The 24,457-nt window shown below is 44.5% G+C and overlaps 1 protein-coding gene across 1 annotated transcript in view; it reads left to right on the forward strand.

Moving 5' to 3' along the window:
* Positions 1–24,457, forward strand: part of LOC144759999 (carnosine synthase 1-like) — a 510,578-nt gene that overhangs the window by 194,363 nt on the left and 291,758 nt on the right. The window contains exons 6-7 of the mRNA XM_078646513.1: positions 1,032–1,222; positions 15,740–15,974. Coding sequence (XP_078502639.1) covers positions 1,032–1,222; positions 15,740–15,974 — 426 coding nt within the window. The remainder of the gene's footprint in view (positions 1–1,031; positions 1,223–15,739; positions 15,975–24,457) is intronic.

Here is a 24,457-nt window from a genome sequence, read left to right on the forward strand (position 1 = left end):
AGGGGCACAGGGAGCTCAAACCTCAGTCTGTAAAATACAATGACGTGCCTCTAATACCTGCACCAGCACTGCAACCGAAGCACCTGTGGGAGCCTGCCCCCTCCACCCACACTACATGGGAGACAAGGCAGGGGGTCACTTGCACACAACATACACTATTTTGGCCCCATCATTCACTGACAGTGCCCAACCAGGGCACTGCAGTGAGGTTCCAACATGCCTTGGGTCAGAAAAGCTAAGGTGTGGCGTAAGACCAAGTGTGCAGCAACAACAACACTCGACGAATGAGCCGGATGAAATGTAGGCGAGCAGCTGGTTTTTTCATCTCACAAAGGAAGGTGCTTCATCGATAGGCGACTGCCTAGGACATAAGAGACTTGATATTGCAAGATCCAGTAAGAAGTGCTGGCCATGAAATGGGGCTGCACCAATTTCTATCATTACTGATATGGAACATGAATTCAGAATAGTCACTGACTAGAAACCACAAATACACTTCTGTGCAGGAATACCCCAGTACTCTCCGCCAAGGAAAGGGTTCTGTAGCTACAGAGGTATAAATTAAGCATAGCATACCAACCCTAAAAACCAACCTAACTTCTTCTCTCGACACTGCATTAAACTCCAGAGACTCCCACAGAATGATGCGGAGGCGCATATCAGACTGGTGGCCCAGGCAGCATACACGAAAGCAATACCCATATGAGAGCTCACAAATGCTACTGCAGAAGACACTTGCCTCCAATTATCAGTGGAAGTTTGACAGTCCAATACTTACAAGACAGAAACTGTGACAGCAACCAACCCTGCTTAGCCTGTGGAGGTTAAGGGATGAAATCAGCTCATTGAAGAAGGCATGGTGTACCCTAAATCATAGTCCCATTTTATGTCAGAGGCCACATGATTGATCTTGCACACAAAGGCCATCAAGGGATCATCAAGACCAAAGCCCAACTTCAAGAGCAAACCTGGTACCCAGACATGGAAAACCAGGTGGAAGAAGAAATAGGCAACCATCTTTTGTGTCAAAGGTCTGGTAATCCAGAGCCTGCAAAACCCTCAGTCGGCTCTCATTGAAGACTTTTGTGAAGTGACCTTTAAAAAGCAACTGCTGGTGATCAATGAGGCATGTAGAGAGCACCTAGTAGATGAAATTCTAAACTGCATGAAGTTTGAGCAAGTTCAACTAAAGCTAGAGGAAGCATACAACTTCCTCAAATCGGTGAAGACAGACAACGGACCATCCTTTTAAAGAGCTAACTTTGTAGCGTATAGGAACAAACTAGGTGTCGCTCACTGAGAGATCAGACCACCTTGATTCCAAGCAATGCTGAGTCAAAACAAATTATGCACATGTTGAATAAGATGCAGATGATAGGAATAGAACAGAACTATAAAATTGAGTAGGCTATACATCGCTTCCTATAAGTCTTTTAACTGGCCCTCACTGTAGCGCCAACGGAGCCTTTTAGAACACTGTTTGAGTGTGCCCATTGATTACCGTGACCAGACAAGAAACAGACCAGCAGGGCACCAGAAGTGTAATATCTTAATGTGCAAAAGAATAACGCCATCTAGCCCAAGGAGGAGGCCACAGAAAAATTCATTGAAAGCCATAATTGAGAAAGGCATGTAGATCCCACACACTTCCTTGGTCCCTGGCCAGCCGCTCTTACCATCAGCCCTTTAGACTTGCAGAGCGATGGGCCAGTGAATCCAACACCAACAACTTGTCCTCTTAAGAACTGTAGGAATCCCTGCAAGGTCAAACAACAGACTAACTGAAGTCCAACCTCTAACCTTCCTAGATACTTAGCGACTTTTGATGCTGAGACTATGTCCTACAGTTTAATAAAAGTTGGACGGTATACAACCTTTACAACGCAACTTTTACAATGCACTACCATTACAACGAAACTTTTACAACGCAAAAACCATTACAACGCATGTATTTAAAACGCATGTTTTTACAACGTAGGTACCTTTACAACGCATACCATTACAACGTAAGTATTGGTAAGCATATAATTATATTTAAAATGTTATATGTTTGGGGTATTTTTAGGTTTCAGGGTCAGTTTTGGGTTTTTTGGTAAAGGGGTATTTTTAGGGTTCAGGGTCAGTTTTGGGTTTTTTGGTAAAGGGGTATTTTTAGGGTTCAGGGTCAGTTTTGGGTTTTTGGGTAAAGGGGTATTTTTAGGGTTCAGGGTCAGTTTTGGGTTTTTGGGTAAAGGGGTATTTTTAGGGTTTAGGGTCAGTTTTGGGTTTTTGGGTAAAGGGGTATTTTTAGGGTTCAGGGTCACTTTGGGGTTTTTGGGTAAAGGGGTATTTTTAGGGTTCAGGGTCAGTTTTGGGTTTTTTGGGTAAAGGGGTATTTTTAGGGTTCAGGGTCAGTTTTGGGTTTTTGGGTAAAGGGGTATTTTTAGGGTTCAGGGTCAGTTTTGGGTTTTTGGGTAAAGGGGTATTTTTAGGGTTCAGGGTCAGTTTTGGGGTTTTGGGTAAAGGGGTATTTTTAGGGTTCAGGGTCAGTTTGGGGTTTTTGGGTAAAGGGGTATTTTTAGGGTTCAGGGTCAGTCTTGGGTTTTTGGGTAAAGGGGTATTTTTAGGGTTTAGGGTCAGTTTTGGGTTTTTTGGGTACAGGGGTATTTTTAGGGTTCCGGGTCAGTTTTGGGTTTTTGGGTAAAGGGGTATTTTTAGGGTTCAGGGTCAGTTTTGGGTTTTTGGGTAAAGGGGTATTTTTAGGGTTTAGGGTCAGTTTGGGGTTTTTTGGGTAAAGGGGTATTTTTAGGGTTCAGGGTCAGTTTTGGGTTTTTGGGTAAAGGGGTATTTTAAGGGTTCAGGGTCAGTTTTGGGTTTTTGGGTAAAAGGGTATGTTTAGGGTTCAGGGTCAGTTTGGGGTTTTTGGGTAAAGGGGTATTTTTAGGGTTCAGGGTCACTTTTGAGTTTTTGGGTAAAAGGGTATTTTTAGGGTTCAGGGTCAGTTTTGGGTTTTTGGGGTACAGGGGTACAGGGTAAAAATAAAGTAAAATTAAATTTAAATTAAATTAATTAAATGAAATGAAATTAAATTAAATTACATTAAATTATATTAATTTCAATTAATTTACATTAAAAAAATTCATATATACTTACCAATACTTACGTTGTAATGGCATGCGTTGTAAAGGTACCTGCGTTGTAAAAACATGCGTTGTAAATACATGCGTTGTAATAGTTTTTGCGTTGTAAAAATTTCGTTGTAAAGGTATGCGTTGTAAAAGTATGCGTTGTAGCGTCATACATCCAAGATGGACACTTCATTTTTTGAGTTGATGAGGTATGAAGTACGCCACCTGGCACTACGACACAACATAACATGTCTGCACGCACCCACAGGCTGATAGCAACCTATAAAAGAAGTTGTGAAGTGCCTGGGCTCGCAGTCTGGAAGTGCCTGTGCTGCAGCCTAATAATGTGTGAGACCCTGCTCCACTCACATTATAGCTTTACCACAGTAAAAATTTCATAAATGATACACTTATTTAAAATCCGCCTTACATGGTCTTGATTATGGAGCTATCCGTAACTGTGCAGAGCTGGAAAAAGGGCTGTTAATAGGATTACAGGATACATTTTCGTTTTGGTATATTTACTAGCATTGATGGTTAATTACCAGTAGTTGTAGTGGGGACCAAATGTACCAAGAATTTCACAGCATTGTTCACACACTTCGGAAACCTTGTGCTGCCGAATGAGAAAGGATGCAGAATCACTAGGAGTGATCGGTAACACCAGTTATTTTTATTTCCCATGTTTACGTCCATGATTCAAGTTGGCATGCATGGGTATTAGGTCTGCTCTTACTGCCACATTTAACAACCAAATTCAAAATTGGAGTCTAAACTTGTTTACTCACTTACATTCAATGAGATTACAAATGTATCAGACTATCAGTTATCAACTGAGGGTTGCTAGGTTGCAAGTTCAAATCATGATTATCAATGGTTGGAAAAATATCAGGGCAAATCTGCAAACTTTATACTGTATTCACAATTGCCAAAATTATCAAGTCTGCCTAACTGTGCTCAGTGATAGGTTTTCTATACAAAGTTTTTGGGAGCCACAGTTTTCTTTCAATCCATATTTATCTTTTACCTTCTCAGCTCTTCTCCTAGGTTACCTCATCTTCCTTTGACTGTTTAGCTTCTAAGCTGCCTATCCCCTTTCGACTCTCTTCTCTACGTACCCAGATCTCTTCTATCTCACCTCTTCTCTCTGCCCCTTATCTCTCTCTCTCTACTTTCTTCTCCATTATTCTATTTTTTGGGCCTCTCTTGCTGTCACTTTCAACCTCAGTTGAAGTTTTGGGTTTGGAATGGTCATCTGTGGAGTGAGGGTGGAAACACTGCCATAAAATTGAAAGAAAGTTCACTGCATTTGTATATTCCTGCCACAGAGCTAAGACCGTCCTCCACAGTGGTTTCCATCATCAGGGTGGAAATTGACTAAGGGGAATAATTCTGTGAGACAAACCTACCTTCTTTATAGCATGGTGAAAATGTACTAATACTTTTTGGTGCTGGAAATATACCCTCAATATAAGCGCCGTCGCTGTGCTGGGACATTTCTCCCAGTGCACTGTGGCCACCTGCATGGCTTTCTGTGGTGTAGCATACTTCTACTGAGGCATCCCTTAAAATGGCAAAGCCACCCTTCATTCAGTGGCCACTCCATAGCCTTTATTGGCAATGTCACCACCACCCAATGGTAGGTGGAGGATCCCCCATCATGTTCATCAATCTTAACCTTTAATAGAAAAACAGAGGTGGCCGGATTTAACTTTCACTGTTCTTGGCAAAAGACCCATTACCACCCTTCTCCAAACCAGGATCTACGTCTATCAGTCTACCTGTGTATCCTCTCTTCTTTTATTACTCTCCTTCTCTATGTTCTTCATTTTTCAAATTGCCTCTTTTTCCTTTTTTTGCCCTTTCCAGGAATTTTATCTGGTGTTTACACTCCCTTACCCTCACCCGCGAGAAACAGATACAAGACATTTGAGGAGCTGAGCATGCGTCAAAAAGTTAACCCTATGATGTAAGGGTATATGATGTCACATCCACTACCCTTTGCATTTTATTAAGCAGATGTCCATGTTGGCACACAGAGAAGGGTCTCACGTTAGGCATCACGAATTTTAGTAGAAATGTATGCAAGAACAGAATCAGAATGGCCTAGGAATGTCGTGGGCAGAAGGTGTTGTAGTCTGGAGACCGATAATTTAATCGGCTGATTACCAAAGGGATTTATTATTGCCTGAACATTCCATGAGATTGATTTTTCTGAACCCACACTGCTGCTTTGAACTCTGTAGTTATGTTGATGGGTTGCTTTTTGTGTACACTCCATGTCTTTCTGCTGCCCACTTTCACTTGTTTATCCTAGCTAGGTGCTGCCGATCTTTGGTTATGGCAAAAGTAACCATATCAGACATTATTTTTATTCTCACTTAATGCATCACTAGTTATTGTAGCTATTCCAATATGAGACATGTGGTCTGTGAAAGGATCCTAGAGCAAGTGCCTTTGGAAAAAAATCACACTGTGAATTAATTTGAGCTATTGTCAGTTACCTTTTGAATGCCTGTGTATATATTCACCATTATGTTGTCCTGACTGCATCGACAAAATAACTTCATCGTAGGCACTACATCTCTGACATCAACATCCACAAGGTCTGCTTAGTAACTTGTTCTGGGGGCTGAGTTACTAATAAGGATAAATGAAATGAACACATTTTAGGTGACAGGAATACTACAAAAAATTACATTAACTCACTTAAATATAATAATTGAAATAACATTATAGAAGAAGTGGTGTTATGGTAGGTGCCATATATCAAGATATATTAATTACAATTACATGTATTAAATACATCTATGAATTAAAAAAATATTTATAAGTTAAGAGAACTTTATTAAATAACATCAAGCATATATAAAATATATAAAATGTAAAGTTCAGGTTATTACTGTAAATAAGTAAAACATGAAATACATAGATAAAAATTTTAAAGTCTTGATATTATAATAAAATAATATTCTTCTTCTTCTTGAAATCTTTATTTCGGCATTTTTTGCCATAAAAGAGTACAGATAAAACAGGATTAAAAAAAAAAAGAAGAAAAGAAAAGTACATAAAATGCATTCGTATAGACACCTGCAAAATGGTACAGTTCAGACAATCTTATAAATAGATCAACCCTAGCATTCATTGGCAATTAAAAGTCGTCGCTTGGACCACATAGCTAGCAGGTACTTGGAAAGCGCAAACACATTATGTCTAGACGTATCTGTTTTTATGATTCTAAAAGCATATAGACATTGAACAAAACCCATGTTTTTACATAACGGTACTAGCCAATACTTCCTGGGTTTGCTGTAGGCTGGACAAAAAAAGAGTATGTGAAGTTCATCCTCTAAATTACAGCTACACCCAGGACAGGACTTATTGGTAGAGGCAGACCATTTGCTTGTGAAAGCTCTTAAGGGTAATGTACCATATCTCCATTGGATATAGAGTTTCCTTGATCCTATCGGATAGATAACGTCCTTAAAGTCCTCAGAACAGAAGGACATTTTAAATGTTAAAAAGGAATTGGTCAAGGTACCAACATGCGAGTCATAAAAAGTAGAGTTAAGTTTGTTATCCATGAAAATCCTCGTAAGGGACTTGCCTGAAACCTCGCAGCACGCCCTTTCCGGATCATACCACAAGGCAGGCAGACCCATTCTCCCAAAGTCCTGTTTTAAGAAGACGAGCCAGGGAATTTTTGCTGCACTATTACAATTTAGTATTTCCTTCAGTTCTAGCCTGTAGTTCATCAGTTCTGGCGTTATCCAGAGCCTGCGCCAGAACCTGAGGGGTTTTAGTGCTAACTCGTCCTCAATAGATATCAATCCCAGGTCTAACCTTAGCGGAAGAAGCGGTGTACTTTGAGGGAGCACCAATAATTGCCGGATAAATTCGATTTCTGTTTTGGAAATTTCGGGCCTACACAAATGCCCCCAGAGCTCCCCACCATACAGGACCGCTGCCCTCGCTTGGGTTCTATAAATCTCTAACGCGGGGCTCACCGGTTTAAATGATGATGTATTGGACAGCTTGAGAATTCCCCCGCCAATTGTGACAATTTCATTTGAGATTTTACATGTTGGGGGCCCCAAGACAAGTTTTCATTTATCGTGAACCCTAAGTACTGGAAGGTCGTTACCCTCTCCAGTCACGCAGATTCCAAAATAGGGGTAAGGTGGGTGGATGCCGAAGGATTGAAAATCATAAATGTTGTTTTATCAGCATTAATCTCCAATCCTCGGCATCGACAGAAGTCCACAAAGCCATCCAATATGCGTTGGATCCCCATAGGAGACTTGGAAAGCAGGAGGGTGTCATCAGCGAACATAATCGCCGGCACCCTCCTGCCTGCCAACCTAGGCGCATCATTGTTGGGGACTTCATCCAGATGCGATATTACACCATTTACATAGAGGCAAAACAGGGTCGGTGCCAAAACGCACCCCGGCCACACCCCCCTGCAAACTGGGAACCTGGATGACAACGCCCCATTCCTCCCACATCTGACCTGTGCAAAGTTCCCTTCATGCAGCCTCATCAGGACACTCAGTATTTCGGATGGAACGCCCAACTCCAAAAGCACCGACCACAATTTTCCCCTAGGGACTAAATCAAAGGCGGACCGAAGGTCCACAAACACCATGTAGAGGCTGCCACCCTCTATCTTTGCCGTTTTCCAGTACAGTAAAACAAGGCGAAAGATCTGGTCCATGGTGGAAGTGTTCCTCCTAAACCCCACTTGGAACGGACTGAGGACGTCGTGTTCCTCCATCCACTCCTGCAAGTGATCCAAGATGAGCCGCGAAAAGATTTTTTGGGGAACATCAATGAGGCTAATGGGCCTGTAGTTGGCTGGGACCAGGGGGGAGCCTTTCTTGAAAATCGGAACTATCTCTGCTCCCAGCCAAGTACAGGGTGCCTCCATACATCTTAGAACTGCATTGAAAAAAATGTGCAGATAAGGACCCTAGATCCGAGGTTGGTGCTTAAAAAGGTCACCTGGGAGTTTGTCGAGACCCGGACCTTTTCCAGAGGCAAGTTTCCCTATGGTATGACACACCTCCTCAACAGTAAATTCCATCTCATCTGACTGGTCAGTTAAAATTATAGGTGCCGACATAGGGGTCGATTATGATCGCGGATTTTCCGCATCCTGGCTTCCGCCGGCCTGGAGGATGCAGAAAATCTGCTGCGGACCCACCAAAGACCCACCGCCACTTTAGGATGGCTGGTGGGTCTTGGTTTCAGTCCGCCGCTTTTCCGCCGAGGTCCGCTTACAACCGCGGCGGAAAAGCTCTAATATGGTGGCGGTGTCTCTCAGACACCGCCAGACATATTAGGATGGCTTCCCAGACATGCTTTTCTGCAGCGGGTTCTCCGCCGTGGAAAAGCATACGGATCTTCACTTCAGGGGCCTGTTGCGGGCCCCCTGGGTGAAGGGAGATGGGGGGTACCTATGGTACCCCCCTGCATTTACATGCAGAAAGCGGCAGGCACCGCGTCGTGCCTGCCGCTTTGTGCATGTAAATGCAATGCAGCGAGAGCCTGCAGAGTACAGCAGATCCCTCAGGAGCAGTGGGCAGCAATCTTGAGGCTCTCCTTTGAAGGTACAGGCCGAGACAGACTCCTCACAGTTAGTGATGGGGATTCTAGAAACTACCTGGTCCTGAAGAGTGCTCTGATAGATGGGTTAGGCTTAACCACTGAACAGTAGAGGTTAATGTTCAGAGAGACCCAGAAGACACAGACTCAGGACTGGTCTGAATTTGTTGAATGTGCCACTAAGGCTCTGGAGGGCTGGTTGCTGGGACATACACAACAGCTTCAGCATCCAACCGACGCACGCCACGACCGCAGCAACGCCACCCACCACCACCCTCCACGCCTGGACTCCGATCAGCACCGAAGACACCGTCCGCACAATGAACTCCGTCCACTCCGGATCTCCGACCGACCCCTGCCCTCACCACGTCTTCAACAAGGCCGACGCTGTCATCGCACCCCACCTGCGGGACATTATCAACACCTCCTTCGACACCGCCACCTTCCCTGAGAGCTGGAAGCACGCCGAACTCAGCGCTCTACTCAAGAAACCTACAGCGGACCCCACCGAACTCAAGAATTACCGTCCCATCTCACTCCTCCCGTTCCCGGCCAAAGTCATCGAGAAGACCGTCAACAAACAGCTGGCCGCCTTCCTCGAGACGAATGGATCCCTCGACCCCTCACAGTCTGGCTTCCGAGCCAACCACAGCACCGAGACCGCCCTCATCGCTGCCACCGATGACATCCGAGCCCTGATGGACAACGGAGAAACAGCGGCCCTCATCCTCCTGGACCTCTCCGCGGCATTCGACACTGTCTGCCACCGCACCCTAGTGCAGCGCCTCGGCAACGTCGGAATCCAGGAGAAGGCACTGGAATGGATCACCTCCTTCCTCGACGGAAGAACACAGAGAGTCCGCCTACCACCGTACAAGTCAGAGGCCACCGAAGTCATCTGCGGCGTCCCTCAAGGATCCTCGCTGAGTCCCACCCTCTTCAACGTCTACATGAGCCCCCTCGCGGCCATCGCACGCCAACACAACCTCAACATAATCTCCTACGCCGACGACCCCCAGCTGATCCTCTCCCTGACCAACGACCCCGCCGCCACCAGAGCCAACCTGCACGAAGGGATGAAAGATGTAGCCGAGTGGATGACGACCAGCCGCCTGAAACTGAACTCAGACAAGACGGAAGTCCTCATCCTGGGCTCCTCGCCCTCCGCCTGGGACGACTCCTGGTGGCCCCCCGCCCTGGGCACCGCACCCAAACCGACGGACCACGCACGCAACCTGGGCTTCATCCTGGACTCCTCCCTCTCCATGACCAGACAAGTCAACGCCGTCTCCTCGTCATGCTTCAACATCCTGCGCATGCTACGGAAGATCTTCGGGTGGATCCCCACCTAGACCAGGAAGACTGTCACCCAGGCCCTCGTCACCAGCCGACTGGACTACGGCAACACCCTCTACGCCGGAACCACCGCCAAGCTCCAGAAGAGACTCCAGCGGATCCAGAACGCCTCAGCCAGACTCATCCTCGACATCCCACGAAACAGCCACATCTCCGGACATCTGAGAGACCTGCACTGGCTCCCCGTCAACAAAAGAATAACCTTCTGTCTCCTCACCCACGTACACAAAGCCCTACACGATCAAGGCCCGAGCTACCTCAACAACCGAATCAACTTCTACGCTCCCAAGCGCCACCTCCGATCAACCAGCCAAGCCCTCGCCGCCGTCCCCCGCATCCGAAGAGCGACAACAGGAGGAAGGTCCTTCTCCTACCTGGCCGCCAAGACCTGGAACTCCCTCCCGACCGACCTGCGCCTGACCCAAGACCACCTCTCCTTCAGGAAGAAGATCAAGACCTGGCTGTTCGAGCAGTAACGGCACCCCCCCCCCCCCCTAGCGCCTTGAGACCCTACGGGTGAGTAGTGCGCTCTATAAATGTCTTTGATTGATTGATTGAAGTAAGGTTACAGACTATGAAGGATTGTACAATTTACTTATGAGAGAACAAATTTTAAATAATTGCCAGAACCAGCAGTTGCATCAACACCTGATTGACTCAGATCTGACCTCTCCCCAAGATTTGGGAAAGAGGGCAGACAAATGGGTTAGAACCAGGGTTAAGCAAAAGAACCAGAACCAGAACCGGGTGGTGACCAGAAGAAGGCAGACCAGAAGGGTGGGGAGCAGAAAGCTAAAGACCAGAAGTCTTCAATAGGGCCCCAAACTAATAATGAGGGTGGGTCCCAAACTTCCAAGAAGAAGAAGAAGAAGGTCAAAGGAAACCCTGGTGTAGTACTTGTAAAACACCTCTCACTGGACCAGTGAGTGTAAAAAGGGTGGAGCCCCCAACACTGCAGCCCCTAAGGCACCTGCACCCAATAGTACAGTCAGCAGTGTTGGTCCACAAACTAAGGGGGTAGTAGGTATCACCTTGGGAACTGAGGGAGAGTCTGGCCTAGTCAGAACCCCTACACAGGCTGTTCTGATTTGTGAGGTGGAAATAGATTTGTCCACTACTGTCAGCCCCAGTAATCTGGGCAAGTACAGGCAGACGCCTTTGATTAATGAAAAAGTGGCTCAAGCATACAGGGACACATGTGCCAGTGTCACTATGGTGACACCTAGCTTTGTGGACCCTGGACAATACCTACCAGGTGATAATTACCTGGTGACCAATGCCAGCAATGTCACTACTACACAAAGTGTGGGAATTGTTAATTTCTCCTGGGGAGGGGTAACTGGCCTAAAAAGAGTTGTGGTTAGTGCAGATCTCCCAGTTGAATGGTTGTTGGGCAATGACCTGGAGAGCTCTCTATGGTCAGAAGTTGAGTACAGGACTCATGCAGAGATGTTAGGGATATCATCACATGTCCTTGCTGTGACCAGGTCACAGGCCAAACAGTGCCTCTCTGAACCTCAGGTCTTGGATCCTGGAACAATGGACCAAGCACCTACCAAGAAGAAGAACAGGAGGGTAAAGGCTGTGCCTTCCCCCCTGCCTACAAGTGAGGATCAGCCTTCCCAGGAAGATGATCTAGAGACCCCTGAAGGAACTGTCCCTGAAGAGCTTGAACCTGATCAGGTTGAGTTTCTGGGGACAGGGGGACCTTCTAGGGCAGACTTGGGGCAGGCTCAGTTAACCTGTCCTTCTCTTGAACCCCTCAGAGAGCAGGCTGCTGCTGAGGCTGCTGGGAATGCTCAAGGTACCCATAAAGTGTTTTGGGATGATGGGCTCCTTTATTAAGAGGGTAGAGACCCCAAGCCTGGTACAACCAGGAGGTTGGTTATACCTCTGCAATTTAGGGGATTCCTTCTAATCTTGGCCCATGATATTCCCTTAGCAGGACACCTAGGCCAGAATAAGACTTGGGACAGGCTTGTCCCTCACTTTCACTGGCCTCACATGTCTGAAGATACAAAGGAGTTTTGTCGCTCCATTACCTGCTAGGTCCCTCCTCTGGGTGGGACCAGGAAGGGGGGTGGTTACACCCCCTTTCCTTTGTCCATCTCCGCACCAGGACTGGGAAGCCCCAGCACCGGATTGGACTGGCTTATGCACAGGGACACCTTGTGTGCCCCAGGCATGTCTCTTTCTATTCAGCCCTGTCCTACCCAATACACAAAATCCTGTCTGGGGTGGTGCTAGCACCTCCCAAGGCAGGAAACCCTTTGTCCAAGCCTCCCTCGCTGGAAGGACTCCCAGCAGCAGGAGGTCAGACTTGTGTCTGTGGTGGCAGCATCCATTTTGTGATGCTGAGGCTCATGTTTAACTTTACCCGGGTTTCAGGTTATGTACATGTCGTGTCCCTCTAGAAGGGTGGAATGCTACCCCCGTCACCAGAACTGGCGAGGGGGTAGTATTCCAATTTGTATGACACCTTACTCGACATGTTTTGATATAGCCAAACCAAAGATAGCATTTAACCACGAGGTTCATAACGCACTTAAGAGTATATGGTATGGCAGTATCATGGAACGGCTAAAGGACGTGGTTCTGAAAGCTGCAGACAGGCTCAGCTCATGCTAGAGCACCATCTCACATATTTCCAAGCACTCTGCCTCCAGGATTGATGAGGCCTTCCATTGGAGTGGCTGATAGGAACATATGTGTCCATTCTAAGTTAGATATAGACATACTATACCTAAGTAAGAGGTGATTACACCGACTTACCCCAGCTGAGTGATCAGCCAGTTGTGTCATATATGGAGGCCAGGCCAGGGGTGGCACAATACATGCTGCAGCCCCTGGTAGGCCTTGGAAACACCTATGCCCTGGGTACCTGGGGTACACTGTTACAGGGGCAAATAAGGTGAACCAGTTCCAATTCATAATGCACCTAGTGTGCATTGGCATTAATTTAGAGAGAGAACAGCAGGCCGTGGGTCTGATTAGCAGGCCCACAGCCACATTAAGTCATAAACCAGTGAAGCAAAAAGCAAAAATTTGGGGTGACCATAGGATAGCAGACCCTACTCTCCTACAACCGCCACCATGTCTAGTGTGGTGGGGGAGACGGTTCCGATGGAGCCGAAGTGGCTTTCATTGATGATTAAAGGGGACACTGAATGGTCTAGGTATGTGGAAATATGGTTAGCAATGGTTGTGACAAAACAAAATATTGCTAGGGGTGGGGAGCGCAGACATCTCCGCAGTGGGAGGAATGGAAGAGGGACCTCGACTGGTGCCAAAGGACCGAAGCAGCTATATACAAAAGTAGGGGGTGTACTAAAAAATAGAAGAAAGTGTGGGCGCCCTGGCAGAAGTACAGAGAAAATGAAGCATTCATGGAGGGGTAGGAGAGATGGGGATTGCTGATTGTCCTTGTTGTTCCCTAACGTTTATTTCACTGTCAACTCTTGTGATATCTCCCAATGTGGTATATAGACACTACTTTGTACTGTATGGTCTCATGAGCATTGTTAATAAAAAGAATTAAAAAAAAAAGAATGATAATGGATTCAACCCAGATCTGTGACTGGGGGTGAGTTTCTGAGAAGTTTCAGAACTCCATCCATCATCTCCCTGTGTTTCCTAACTTTCCCACTGACATGCAGTTTTACGGATAAAACGATATAGGGTGAAGATGATAAATGTGTGGAATTCTGATTTCACCAACTATTTTATTTGCACCTCACTAAGTAAAATATTCTGATTTGTTTTGATCCTATTACAAATATATTCTCCATCTCACTTTAAAATGACAAAAAAGTACTTTCCTAACTACTGAAATACGACCACTGAGCCATAAAAATAGCTAGCCCTAATAAAATTAGACTCGCCATAACGAGTGGGGAAGCAGTTTTCTCAAGGCCTGGACAACTGTAATGTGGTCTATTAGTAAAAGGATTCCGTCACAAATTACATACCCAGTTGGTGTGCATATTGTACATTCCTAGTTTGATTGTGGCAATAATACATTGCACTCTCTCATCCTCTGCAAATACATATCTTCGCATTAAAAAAGGATATAGGCAACATAAACTCTAGCAAAAGCCACAATTTTTATGCAGCCACCCTAGAACACAACCATTTGCAAACTACACAAGGTTTTCCACTGGCGTTTGAAAAGATTGAACACTCTGTTTACAACTTAGAGCCCGATTTCAATATCCACCGGAAGGGCTCCGAATCGGATGTGGTTTTACCTAAATCGATCCAGAGCCCTGGTTTCCAACTGACTCGTTCCCAAATCCGGACAACCAAGTATGATGCCTGGAAACCCTTAGCACTGACCAAATCATTTCCAGAAGGCATACGGAGAGATAGAGCCCTCCAGAGCCGAATCATACAGCTCTATGGAGCAGGTTTTCCAAGCTCGCAAGTACGATGAACGATTCGGACAGCCTTTACGATTCCTTTTGCCTGGGTTGAAAAGGCTGCCGGAATCGGACTTTGGGGGCCCATAGCAGGCCCCTTTTTCTCCATTTTGTGCACAATTATCCCCAACCACCCCTTTTGTCAACGGGAGCCTGTGTACGCGTTCGGTACACAGGCTGGCATTGAAGTCAATGGGAGTCCAACCGAATTGTATACGGATTCATTCAAATGCATCGTACTTGTTCGGTCGGACTCCCCTGACACGAGTCGTACGGAAAGCATTCCGGACTCGAGTCATTCAGTTTGCTTTCCACACGAGATCGGAATCGGGCGCAACATAGTCAAATCAAGTTCTCTGGTATGGCACAGGAAGCCAATACGTAAAGACAGCCAAAACACTTTATTCTCTCATTAGACTGATTGAGAATCAAGAATAATGTTTTTCCACGCACCCTTTTCAATATGATGTTAAAAGAGATGGTTCTGCTGTTGAACTGTGTACATAGGCTACTCCTTCTTCTGTGCAATTTACCTTAGATTACTTGGAAAAAAAAGCTATGCCAAATTGGAGCAAAATAATTAGCTATATGCAAAATCTGACATTTTACGTTCTTCTACATTCCTGAACTTTGCTAACCTTGTAAATCTCCCCAAGGTTTACATGTTTCAAAACAACAGAGTGTGTAAATCCTCTCAAGAAGCATGTTTTGGGAACTAAAAACCTGCAAAATCAATTTTTTGCAGAAAAATCCTCCCAAATAGGATTTTGCTGGAAGACTTCCACAAAAACCGCAGACATTTTCACTTATAGCAGATGTTTAAACGTTTGTAACTTTGCGATGTTGAAAAACTGGTCTCCTTAAAAAATCTCAACATTTCATAAACACACACTGCTTGTCTTTTGCAATCTCCACTCAGCCTTAGGGGATCAAGGTTGTTTACCGTTACTTGTATCCCACTGGCAAAGATGAAATACAAGGAGAAGAAATTAAAAGAAAGCAAGGCTTTTATTGGCACAAAAGCTTGATGTGATTGGCTGTAAGTTTACAAATGGAGGGAACGACTTGTCTGAGTTTTGGATAAAGAACGAGCAAGGTCTGATGGAGCTGAAAATGTGCGAAAGGCTAGATGATGTTTGGTTGAATGTAGTAGTGTATTGTGATCACTCCGTCCCATACTCGTCAGTGCCAAATATTAATTATTGCCTCATTTGAGGTTGCCTTTCCCAATTTGGTCTGTTCTTACCCTAGGTGATTTGCTCAGCTGGGCGAGCCGATAAACCCCTGGACCACCAGATACCTTCAGTCCCGCAGACCTTGGAAACAACTCTGCAGCTATGGGGGTTCACCGATGAGGCACAGATCAGGGCAATTCATCAAAAGGTGGTAGACAAGGCTGAGGACGCCCTGAGAGCTGTCATTGAGATGGAAGCAGGCCTGTCACCGGAGCAGCGGGGAGGCAGGAGAGCACAGACAGAAGTCATTGGTGAGGAACTGATGGCATTATCAAAGGGTTCCAGACAATTTATTGGATTTCTCCGTGCATATTGTAGAAATAATAAGTCCCTCTAATAAGAAATATTGTTAAATTGTGAACTCACAGTGATTCCACCAATGTGAGTTCAACCATAACAATTGAACCCCTCTAACAACTAAGAATTGTGAGATGTGAACTCACAGTGGTATGAAGGGCTACACACATACATGGGCTATTTGTTTAAATAGACAGGTTATGGCTAGTGCTAATCTCTTTACAAACCACATCCTGAGCACCTATCACGGGAAAGCAGAGGAAGTGCGCACAGTGTAAGGTTGTATGACTGAATATTGCTCAGCACAGTCTTTGCTGACCACATAGCTTCCAGGAGCTTTGTACGGACTTCAGTCTGCATTAATAGCCCTTCCCTGCTTAGATTTTCAACTTTGAGGTTTCCATTTTGGAAACATGTTTGGTGTAAGCGAGTGATTTTTCGGAAGGGGTTTTCCCTACAGAGGTTTTCCGTGGGTGCTTGGGGGATCTTCCTCCCTAACAACCTCACCTATGTAGATGTTGAGTGGGTTGTCACTCTGCGGTGGCACTCGAGCCGTGAGGCCTCCACTCAAAGTGTGTCAGCTATTGTGTGCTTGATGCTAATCCTATGGACCTGTCGTGGGTGGTATGGGTGTTGTCCTCCTCTCATCACTGTGTTTGTGTGTCTAGCTTGCCATATTTAGCAAGAATTGCTATCCTAGAATGTTGAACTACTGATTTTCGAATGAGGATCTTTGAAAGTTAGTTGCAGTATCTGGAAGGTGCAACGCTTATACAGTTAGAGCCCGATTCACAGAACTAACTTAAGACAAAATCCTAAACTTACTACTTTTGGTATTCACAGAAGTTAGGATTTTGTCTTAAGTTTGTTTTAAGACAGACTTAAGACAGACTTAAGTTAGGATTTTGTCTTAAGTCTGTCTTAAGTCTGTCTTAAGACAAACTTAAGACAAAATCCTAACTTCTGTGAATTCCAAAAGTAGTAAGTTTAGGATTTTGTCTTAAGTTAGTTCTGTGAATCGGGCCCTTAGATTCTAACCCTTTGTCCCCAGCACCCATATGATACCATCTCTGATCTAATGTGATCCTAGGGAATGGGGGTACATCTTTCCCACGTTGCCGTTTAAAAAAAAATTGCAATCACCATGAAAACAATGACATGCGAGGACTCTTGAACCACCACTGATTCTGCCTTACCATGGCACTATTAGCCATATCCGAAAACAATTTCACGTCTTTGGTGGAAAGTTAAGACAGCATACCAGTCAGTCCAAACCTATAACAGAGACATTCTCTTAAATTAATACTTTGTGCTCCATTTATGTGATACATTCTTTTCAGTAACCCTGGGCGTCCGAATCGGCTACGCCCACGGAGTAGGCGTAGTGTTGCCTTCTACGCATTTTGCGTAGACAGCGTAGCCGGCAACACTACGCCCACTCCGTGTGCGTAGCCGAGTCGGCCGCCACCCGCCTCCCTCCCGCCCTACCCTAGATACATTATTTAAGCAATTACCCTGAATAAAACAACTTTAAAGCACTTACCTCGTCCGGGGCTCGTCCGGGGCTCGTCCGGGGCTCCCTCTTTGAATAGCGTCCTTTCCTGGAAACAAATGCGCATGCGCGGCCGCCCCGCATTGCAAATTTCTCGGGAGAAATGCACATGCGCGGCCGCCCGCGGACCCCCTGCCATACTAATGTGGTGGGGGGGTCGTTCATGGAAGGATGGCGGGCGGATCGCCCCCGCCAGCCCAGTGGAAGCAATCCGCCCGCCATCGTAATAGGCCCCTAAGTTCTGGAAATATATACAATTTCCTATGAAATAAAAAAAAATCATATAGATTTCAAAAAAACTTACAGGTACCAAAAAGCATGTCATTATCTAAAAAATAACACAGTTGTCTCCTGGAATACAAGCCTTTTACATTTTAGTAAATACAAGCCTGACCCTTAAACCCTGAGGATGCAAAATGTGCACAGCTGAGCCCAAGGAAAAATGTTGATGGTGGGGTTAGAATGCAAAAAGAGGTGGTATGGAGGAACTAATATCTCTTCATTTACTTACTATTAGGGAACATCAAATTACCCTACCATTTGTTCATTGTCCCATTTTAATTTATGAAGAATTAATTTAAACAAAACACATACTATGAAGACATTCTTTGAAAAGATCAATCCTTATTATTTGTATTTAAACTGAGAGACATACAAATACATATATATGTAGACATTACATCACAAACAATTAAAAAACAAAAGAACATAGATCAAATTAAAGTTGCCAGTACCCACTCATTTCTATAATCCACTGTGAGGTAGCCCTCTATGCACACCAGGTTACAACACCTCTACAAACATTAATCAAGTGCGCATGAAAAGTTATGAAAAATGTATTGTATTAGAGCGGACTCCTCTTGCCAAAACTGTTGATGTGTTTCAGCTCCCAATTTCTTCAGGGCCTCCTCAGGACAAGGGTAACGGAACCAACATGGTGCAAAAGCCACTAATGGCTCAATTCCAAACTCGGTGTGCCCCTCTAAATGCAATATGAACCATATCACAAGGTTCAAAAAGCCTCTCCTTTTTCAAATCTGTTCTCTATTCGACCAATAGTACTTGCGTGTATATACTCCCTCGAGTGGAACAATCTGCACTCGACCTACTGCTATGGGTCATGTAGCATGAAAACGGCTCAGTTACTTTACCAATGTAAACGTTTACAATACATTTTTCATGACTTTTATAAAAAGTTCCTCCATACCACCTCTTTTTGCATTGTAGTTTCTTTACCCAGGTATAGGAGGGTGATTTGGGTATACCCCGTTGTTTATATATAGATGATGGGGTTAGAGGCAAACAAAAGATTCTCAGAGAAAAAGGTAAAGGGTAAGATATGCTACAATTATTACAAGTAAAATGCATTATTTTAATGAAACTGCTTATTTACTTCTTGAATAGATTTGCGACATTGGGGAAGATTGCTGGGGACTGAGAAATGTTGAAAGTGATATTGTGGTATTGGGTTTCGTCAGGTCTACATACTCTGCAAAAAACTCTCGAACACCATAGAATAGAAGTTGGCACGGAAACTGGAAAATGCAAAAGACAAGTTTATTAAGACCCCATGGGGTGGTGGTACATTCCTACAGCACCCTTCGGTAATGCAAGAAGTATCACACCGAACATCGGTGCGCGACCTCTTTTATACAAGTTTAACAGTAATAAAAGGTAGGCGGTATACTCTTTTCACAGTTTAGGTACATATAAGGGCATTTTTGGAACACAGCCAACATGTGGGAGGAGTTTAGTACCACTGGTCAGTTTCGGAGGACATTCCTAAGAGGTTACCGCTCATTAGTCTAAACGTTTGAGTACGCATGCGTGAATAGCCTGTTGCCGGGCAAGGTAAATGGTCATTGGTACAGAGAAAGGACAAAAGGGCATGCTGACCACGAGGCCGCATGTTCATACAAAATGGAAGCCAGGAAATACAAAATGGCCCCCGCAAGTTTGGTCAAGTTAAACACTAAGGTTCGTGTAGCTGGGCTAAATGCTAACCTAGTCACTGCCAAATTACGACAGACGGCCCTTTTAGCATTTAGCTGAAGCTACCTTATAATGGAAGTAATCTGGATATTCATCGTCAATATTAATCATCATTATTTTCCTTATCTCATTGCTAATCATTTGCTCATTTTTGACAATAGCTCGTTTGGACGGAATGCAGGCTGTAATACACACAGAACATAAAGTAGGGCCACATTGAATACACAAACAAAGGAAAAAGAGTATTCCAATAACCATACACAGGATAGTCAGTAATTTCCAACCCCAGGTACTAAGCAAAGTACAGAACCAATTAGAGAATGTCCATGTACCATTTTCGGGATAAATTTCAGCAGCAATTTTGTGATATTTAGAAATGGCATCATACACAGAAGGAGAATTATCTGGGACGTATACACAACAACTACTACCGATAATGCGGCATGCACCCCCACGATCAGCTAGTACTACGTCCAGAACCATTTGGTTCTGAAGTGTTACAATTCTAGTAATTTGGAGTTCCTCAGTTAAGTTCCCTAAAGCAGAGGCAGTCTCATTAGCGACAGCTTCCACAGCACGTGTTAGCCGTCTTATTTTCCTGCTATTTAAGGCAGCATCAACAAAGGAAAACAGACCTAAATTAAAATCTACATATTGCTGTAAAGAGGTGTCGGTTTGATCTACATTCTCAATCGCTAATGTTCTCTTAACCCTATTTAATATAAAATCATGATATAATACAAAATCATTATGGTACATAGGTGGGGCAATAAATACAGGGGGTAGTACAAAAGATATATAGCAAGTTCCTAACCATCCAATTGTAAGACGATGATATCCTTTATTTCCACAAATAAAGTAAGTATTTCGTGAAGCTACAAAGGCAATACCAGCTGGTGTGTCAAATGTTAGAGTAATAGTACATTCACTCTTCCCCACCGGAATGGTACCTTTATTTCATACACATAGATCAGCTTTTGTATCAATAACAGTAATTACATGTAAACTGGACATATTTGTATTTCTTTGATTAGTAAAAATACGAGGTGTAGATACATTGTCCGGTCGATATTCTTCCCACTCAAATTTAGTTCCTTCTGCCTGTGGGTAACCATCTCTATCATTATAACAAATTTTATTAAGTCGGAAGAGTAATCCACCTTTTGTTGGCCATCTCAAAGTAAAAAGAAGAGTGTACCAAGCATTACAAGAACCATTATGAGAGAATGGAAGAGGAATAAGTGGAGTTCCTCCTTTCTTCTGATGTCCAGGCAACATTCCACATACCCAACAGTTCGAAGTGTTCGTCATATTATGGGTATGATGTAGAATTTGAATAAAGCTGTTATTTAGGTAAGTCTGTCTATGTCTCTCTTCATGATAAGGCAGAGTAAAATGGAAATGTTCAGATGGGATTGGAGTGGTAAGCAGTAAGTATTCTCTCGCCGGAACCAATCGTTCTACGATCCAAGCTATTACTGCTATTACCACTATAGTCGTAACAAAAAGCACTGCACCAAGAATTCTTCTGTTTCTCATCGTAGTAGGTGCCATAGTTCAAAGAACAAAAGTTTCAAAACAAAACTAAAAAATAAAAAATGAGTGCTGAGATCCGAGGTAGCCGCTGGTTTCTTCTCCGAGATTCAAGACGGGTGTCGCTACACTGGACAGAACTGATCCCCCCCCCCCTTGATATTCTCGCCTTCCGTTTTTGCAAACCTCAGAATGGTAACTCAACCAGTCTCGCACAAAACAACTGCTTTTCTTGGCCGTAGGTTGTATTTCGCTCCACCAGAAACAGTGTGGTCCGGGAAGGCTCCCTCCGATTCGTGAGGCGTAGCAGCTGGGCTCTTCTCTGCATCCAAGATGTCTCGATAATCAGACAGCACCGCAGGATTCACCAGATCCGGAGAGACACGACGGCAGTGAGTGGAATGTACCCACTGCTTCTTATTCGTGACTCGCACACCTGTCCGAGTTGCCAGCAATACTTGTTCAGGGCCACGCCACCACGGCTCCAAACTGCTGGTTCTCTTGAACGCACGGATCATGACATGATCCCCAGGATGGAGATCGTGAGCCTCTCCAATGGAATTGTCGGGGAGCGCTTCTCGAAGCTGTTGATGAATAGAAAGTAAATCATTTGTTAATCGTGCCAAATAATCTTTCATCATTATACAAGGCACATCATGTATTAAGCGAGGCTTAGGGACTCCCCATATATTCATAGGCCTTCCAAACACCACTTCATAGGGTGTGAGGCCAGATCGGGAATGTGGCACTGATCTAATAGACAGTAATGCCAAAGGCAAAGCATCCAGCCATTTCAAAGACGTGGATGCCACGATCTTTGCTAGCTTCAGCTTCAGAGTTGCATTATACCTCTCTACCAAACCTGCTGACTGCGGGTGGAATACAGCGTGAAATTTCTGTTTAATTCCCAATCCTTTCAGGACATGCTCCACTATTTTCCCAACAAAATGAGGACCATTGTCATTCCACAAAAATTTACAAACACCATAGCGTGGGAAGTACTCCTTGAGTAACACCTTAGCTGTTGTCAATGCTGTATTATCCTTCGTGGGGTAGGCCTCAATCCATTTACTGAAGGCACACACCACCACTAGGACATATTTCAAGTTATTACAACGCTCAAGCTGGATGTAATCCATTTGTAGTACTGCGAATGGTGCAGTAGGTGGAACGAACCCTCCTTTAGGAGTATAAGTCCCTTTAGCAGGATTGTACTGTAAGCATATCAGACAGGTCTGCACTACTCTCTTAGCCGTGCTGGCAATCTCAGGATGCTCCCAAACTCGTGTAAGCAATTTAGTAATTGCGAGAGCTCCAACATGTGCCAGCCCATGTGTCATTTGAACCATTGCTTGCAAATAAGCGGCAGGCAATTTCTATCTCTCCATATCTTTGCTACGCCAACAACCCTCATCATCCAACACTCCCTCTGTTGCCCAGGTTGCAAGTTCTGCTTCAGATGCTGATTTTTGTATGTCTAATATTTCCTCTCTAGCGTCATGCCATCGCTCAGCCTGTGATTTCACCACATACATAGGAGAGACATTTTGTAACATAGCAGTCTCTCTCGCTATGCGATCTGCAAAAGCGTTTCCTTGTCCTATTTTGTCTGTCACCTTCTTGTGTGCACTACATTTGACTATCGCCACTTTCTTTGGGCATAATAGTGCATGCAGGAGATCACGTACTAATTCTCCATGCATGATATGTACTCCATGCGAGGTCAGGAACCCTCGTTCCGTCCAGAGTAGGCCGAAATCGTGCACTACCCCAAAAGCGTAACGGCTATCAGTATAGATATTCACACATAATCCAGCACTTAACTCACATGCTTTCGTTAAGGCTATCAATTCAGCTGTTTGGGCCGATTTTTTGCGGTATTCGTGCTGTTTCTACCACTGTCTTAAGGCTGCGGAAGTTGTACCATCTGGCAGCTTTAAACACGATCCATCAACCCACAGTTCCCCATCTACATCTGGAAGTGCGTATCCTGTAAATCGATACGACCCTTTGTTTGTTCTTCGGTCAGAAAAACACAATCATGATGTTCTTCCTTCTGGGTCTCAGCAACAGGATATGACAATAAAGTAGCAGGGTTCAAAGTGGCGCACCTCTTCAGTGTAATATGTGGCGCCAACAGCGTTAGCTAGTATCCTGTTAAACAAGCGCTAGTTAGATGCTGTGTTTTCGTTTGGTTCAATAAAGCATCTACCGCATGGGGAACTAACACCAACAATTTGTGTGACAAAACTATTCCCTCACTCTGTCGTATAGCCACAGCTGTTGCTGCAACTGCTCGAAAACATCCAGGCAATCCTCGAGCCACAGGGTCGAGTACTGCTGAGAAGTACGCACAAGGTCTCTGTTTATCTCCGTGTGGCTGCACTAAGACTGACAATGCGCACTCATCCTTCTCGTGTACATATAGTGTAAAGATCTTTGTATAATCTGGTGTACCTAACACTGGTGCAGAACAAAGGGCTTGTCTCAATTGGTCAAAAGCATTCTGACATTCATCTGTCCATTCAAGGGGAATTGGTGTAGTTTTGGACAACAACGCTAACAAAGGTTTTATAATGTGCGAAAATCCTAGTATCCACTGTCTACAAAAGGACGTCAAACCTATGAAAGCACGAACATCTTTCTGAGTGCAAAGGACTGGAGTATTTAAAATTGCTTGAATTCGGTCTGGTGTCAATGCACGCCCCTCCTTAGACAAAAGATGACCGAGGTAGGTCACCTTTGGTCTACAATATTGCAACTTCTTCCTCGAGACCTTGTGATTATTTTTGGCAAGAAAAGAAAGTAGGGAGAGAGTACTCTCCTCACATTGTTCCTGCGTGTCTGCTGCAAGTAAAATGTCATCAAAATATTGAATAAGAGCCACCCCAGACTGTAAGTCGAAAGAATCAAGCTGTCTTTTTAAAGCCTGGCTATAAAAGCTAGGGCTTTCAGTGTAGCCTTGAGGAACCCGACAAAATCTATATGATTTGTTATTTAATGTGAAGCCGAACAAATATCGACTATCGGGATGAATGGGAATCGAGAAGAAAGCATTCTTCAAATCGATAACAGTAAATGTAGTGGATGTAGGTGGAATCAAGGTAAGTAAGGTGGTAATGTCAGACACCACCGGATACTGGGGTACGACTATCTCAATAATTTCCCTCAAATCAATAATGAAACAATAGATCTTAGTGTCTGTGTCTTTCTTTCGGATCGGAAGAATCGGACTGTTACAAACATTATAGGGGACTTCCTCCACCACCCCTGCCATAATCAAGTCATTTACAATATGCGACCAGGCCACTTCACCTTCTCTAGAAATCTTGTACTGTGGTACACGAGGCAAAGACACTC

The sequence above is a fragment of the Lissotriton helveticus genome, chromosome 1_1 (assembly GCF_964261635.1).
Source record: "Lissotriton helveticus chromosome 1_1, aLisHel1.1, whole genome shotgun sequence".
NCBI lineage: Eukaryota > Metazoa > Chordata > Amphibia > Caudata > Salamandridae > Lissotriton > Lissotriton helveticus.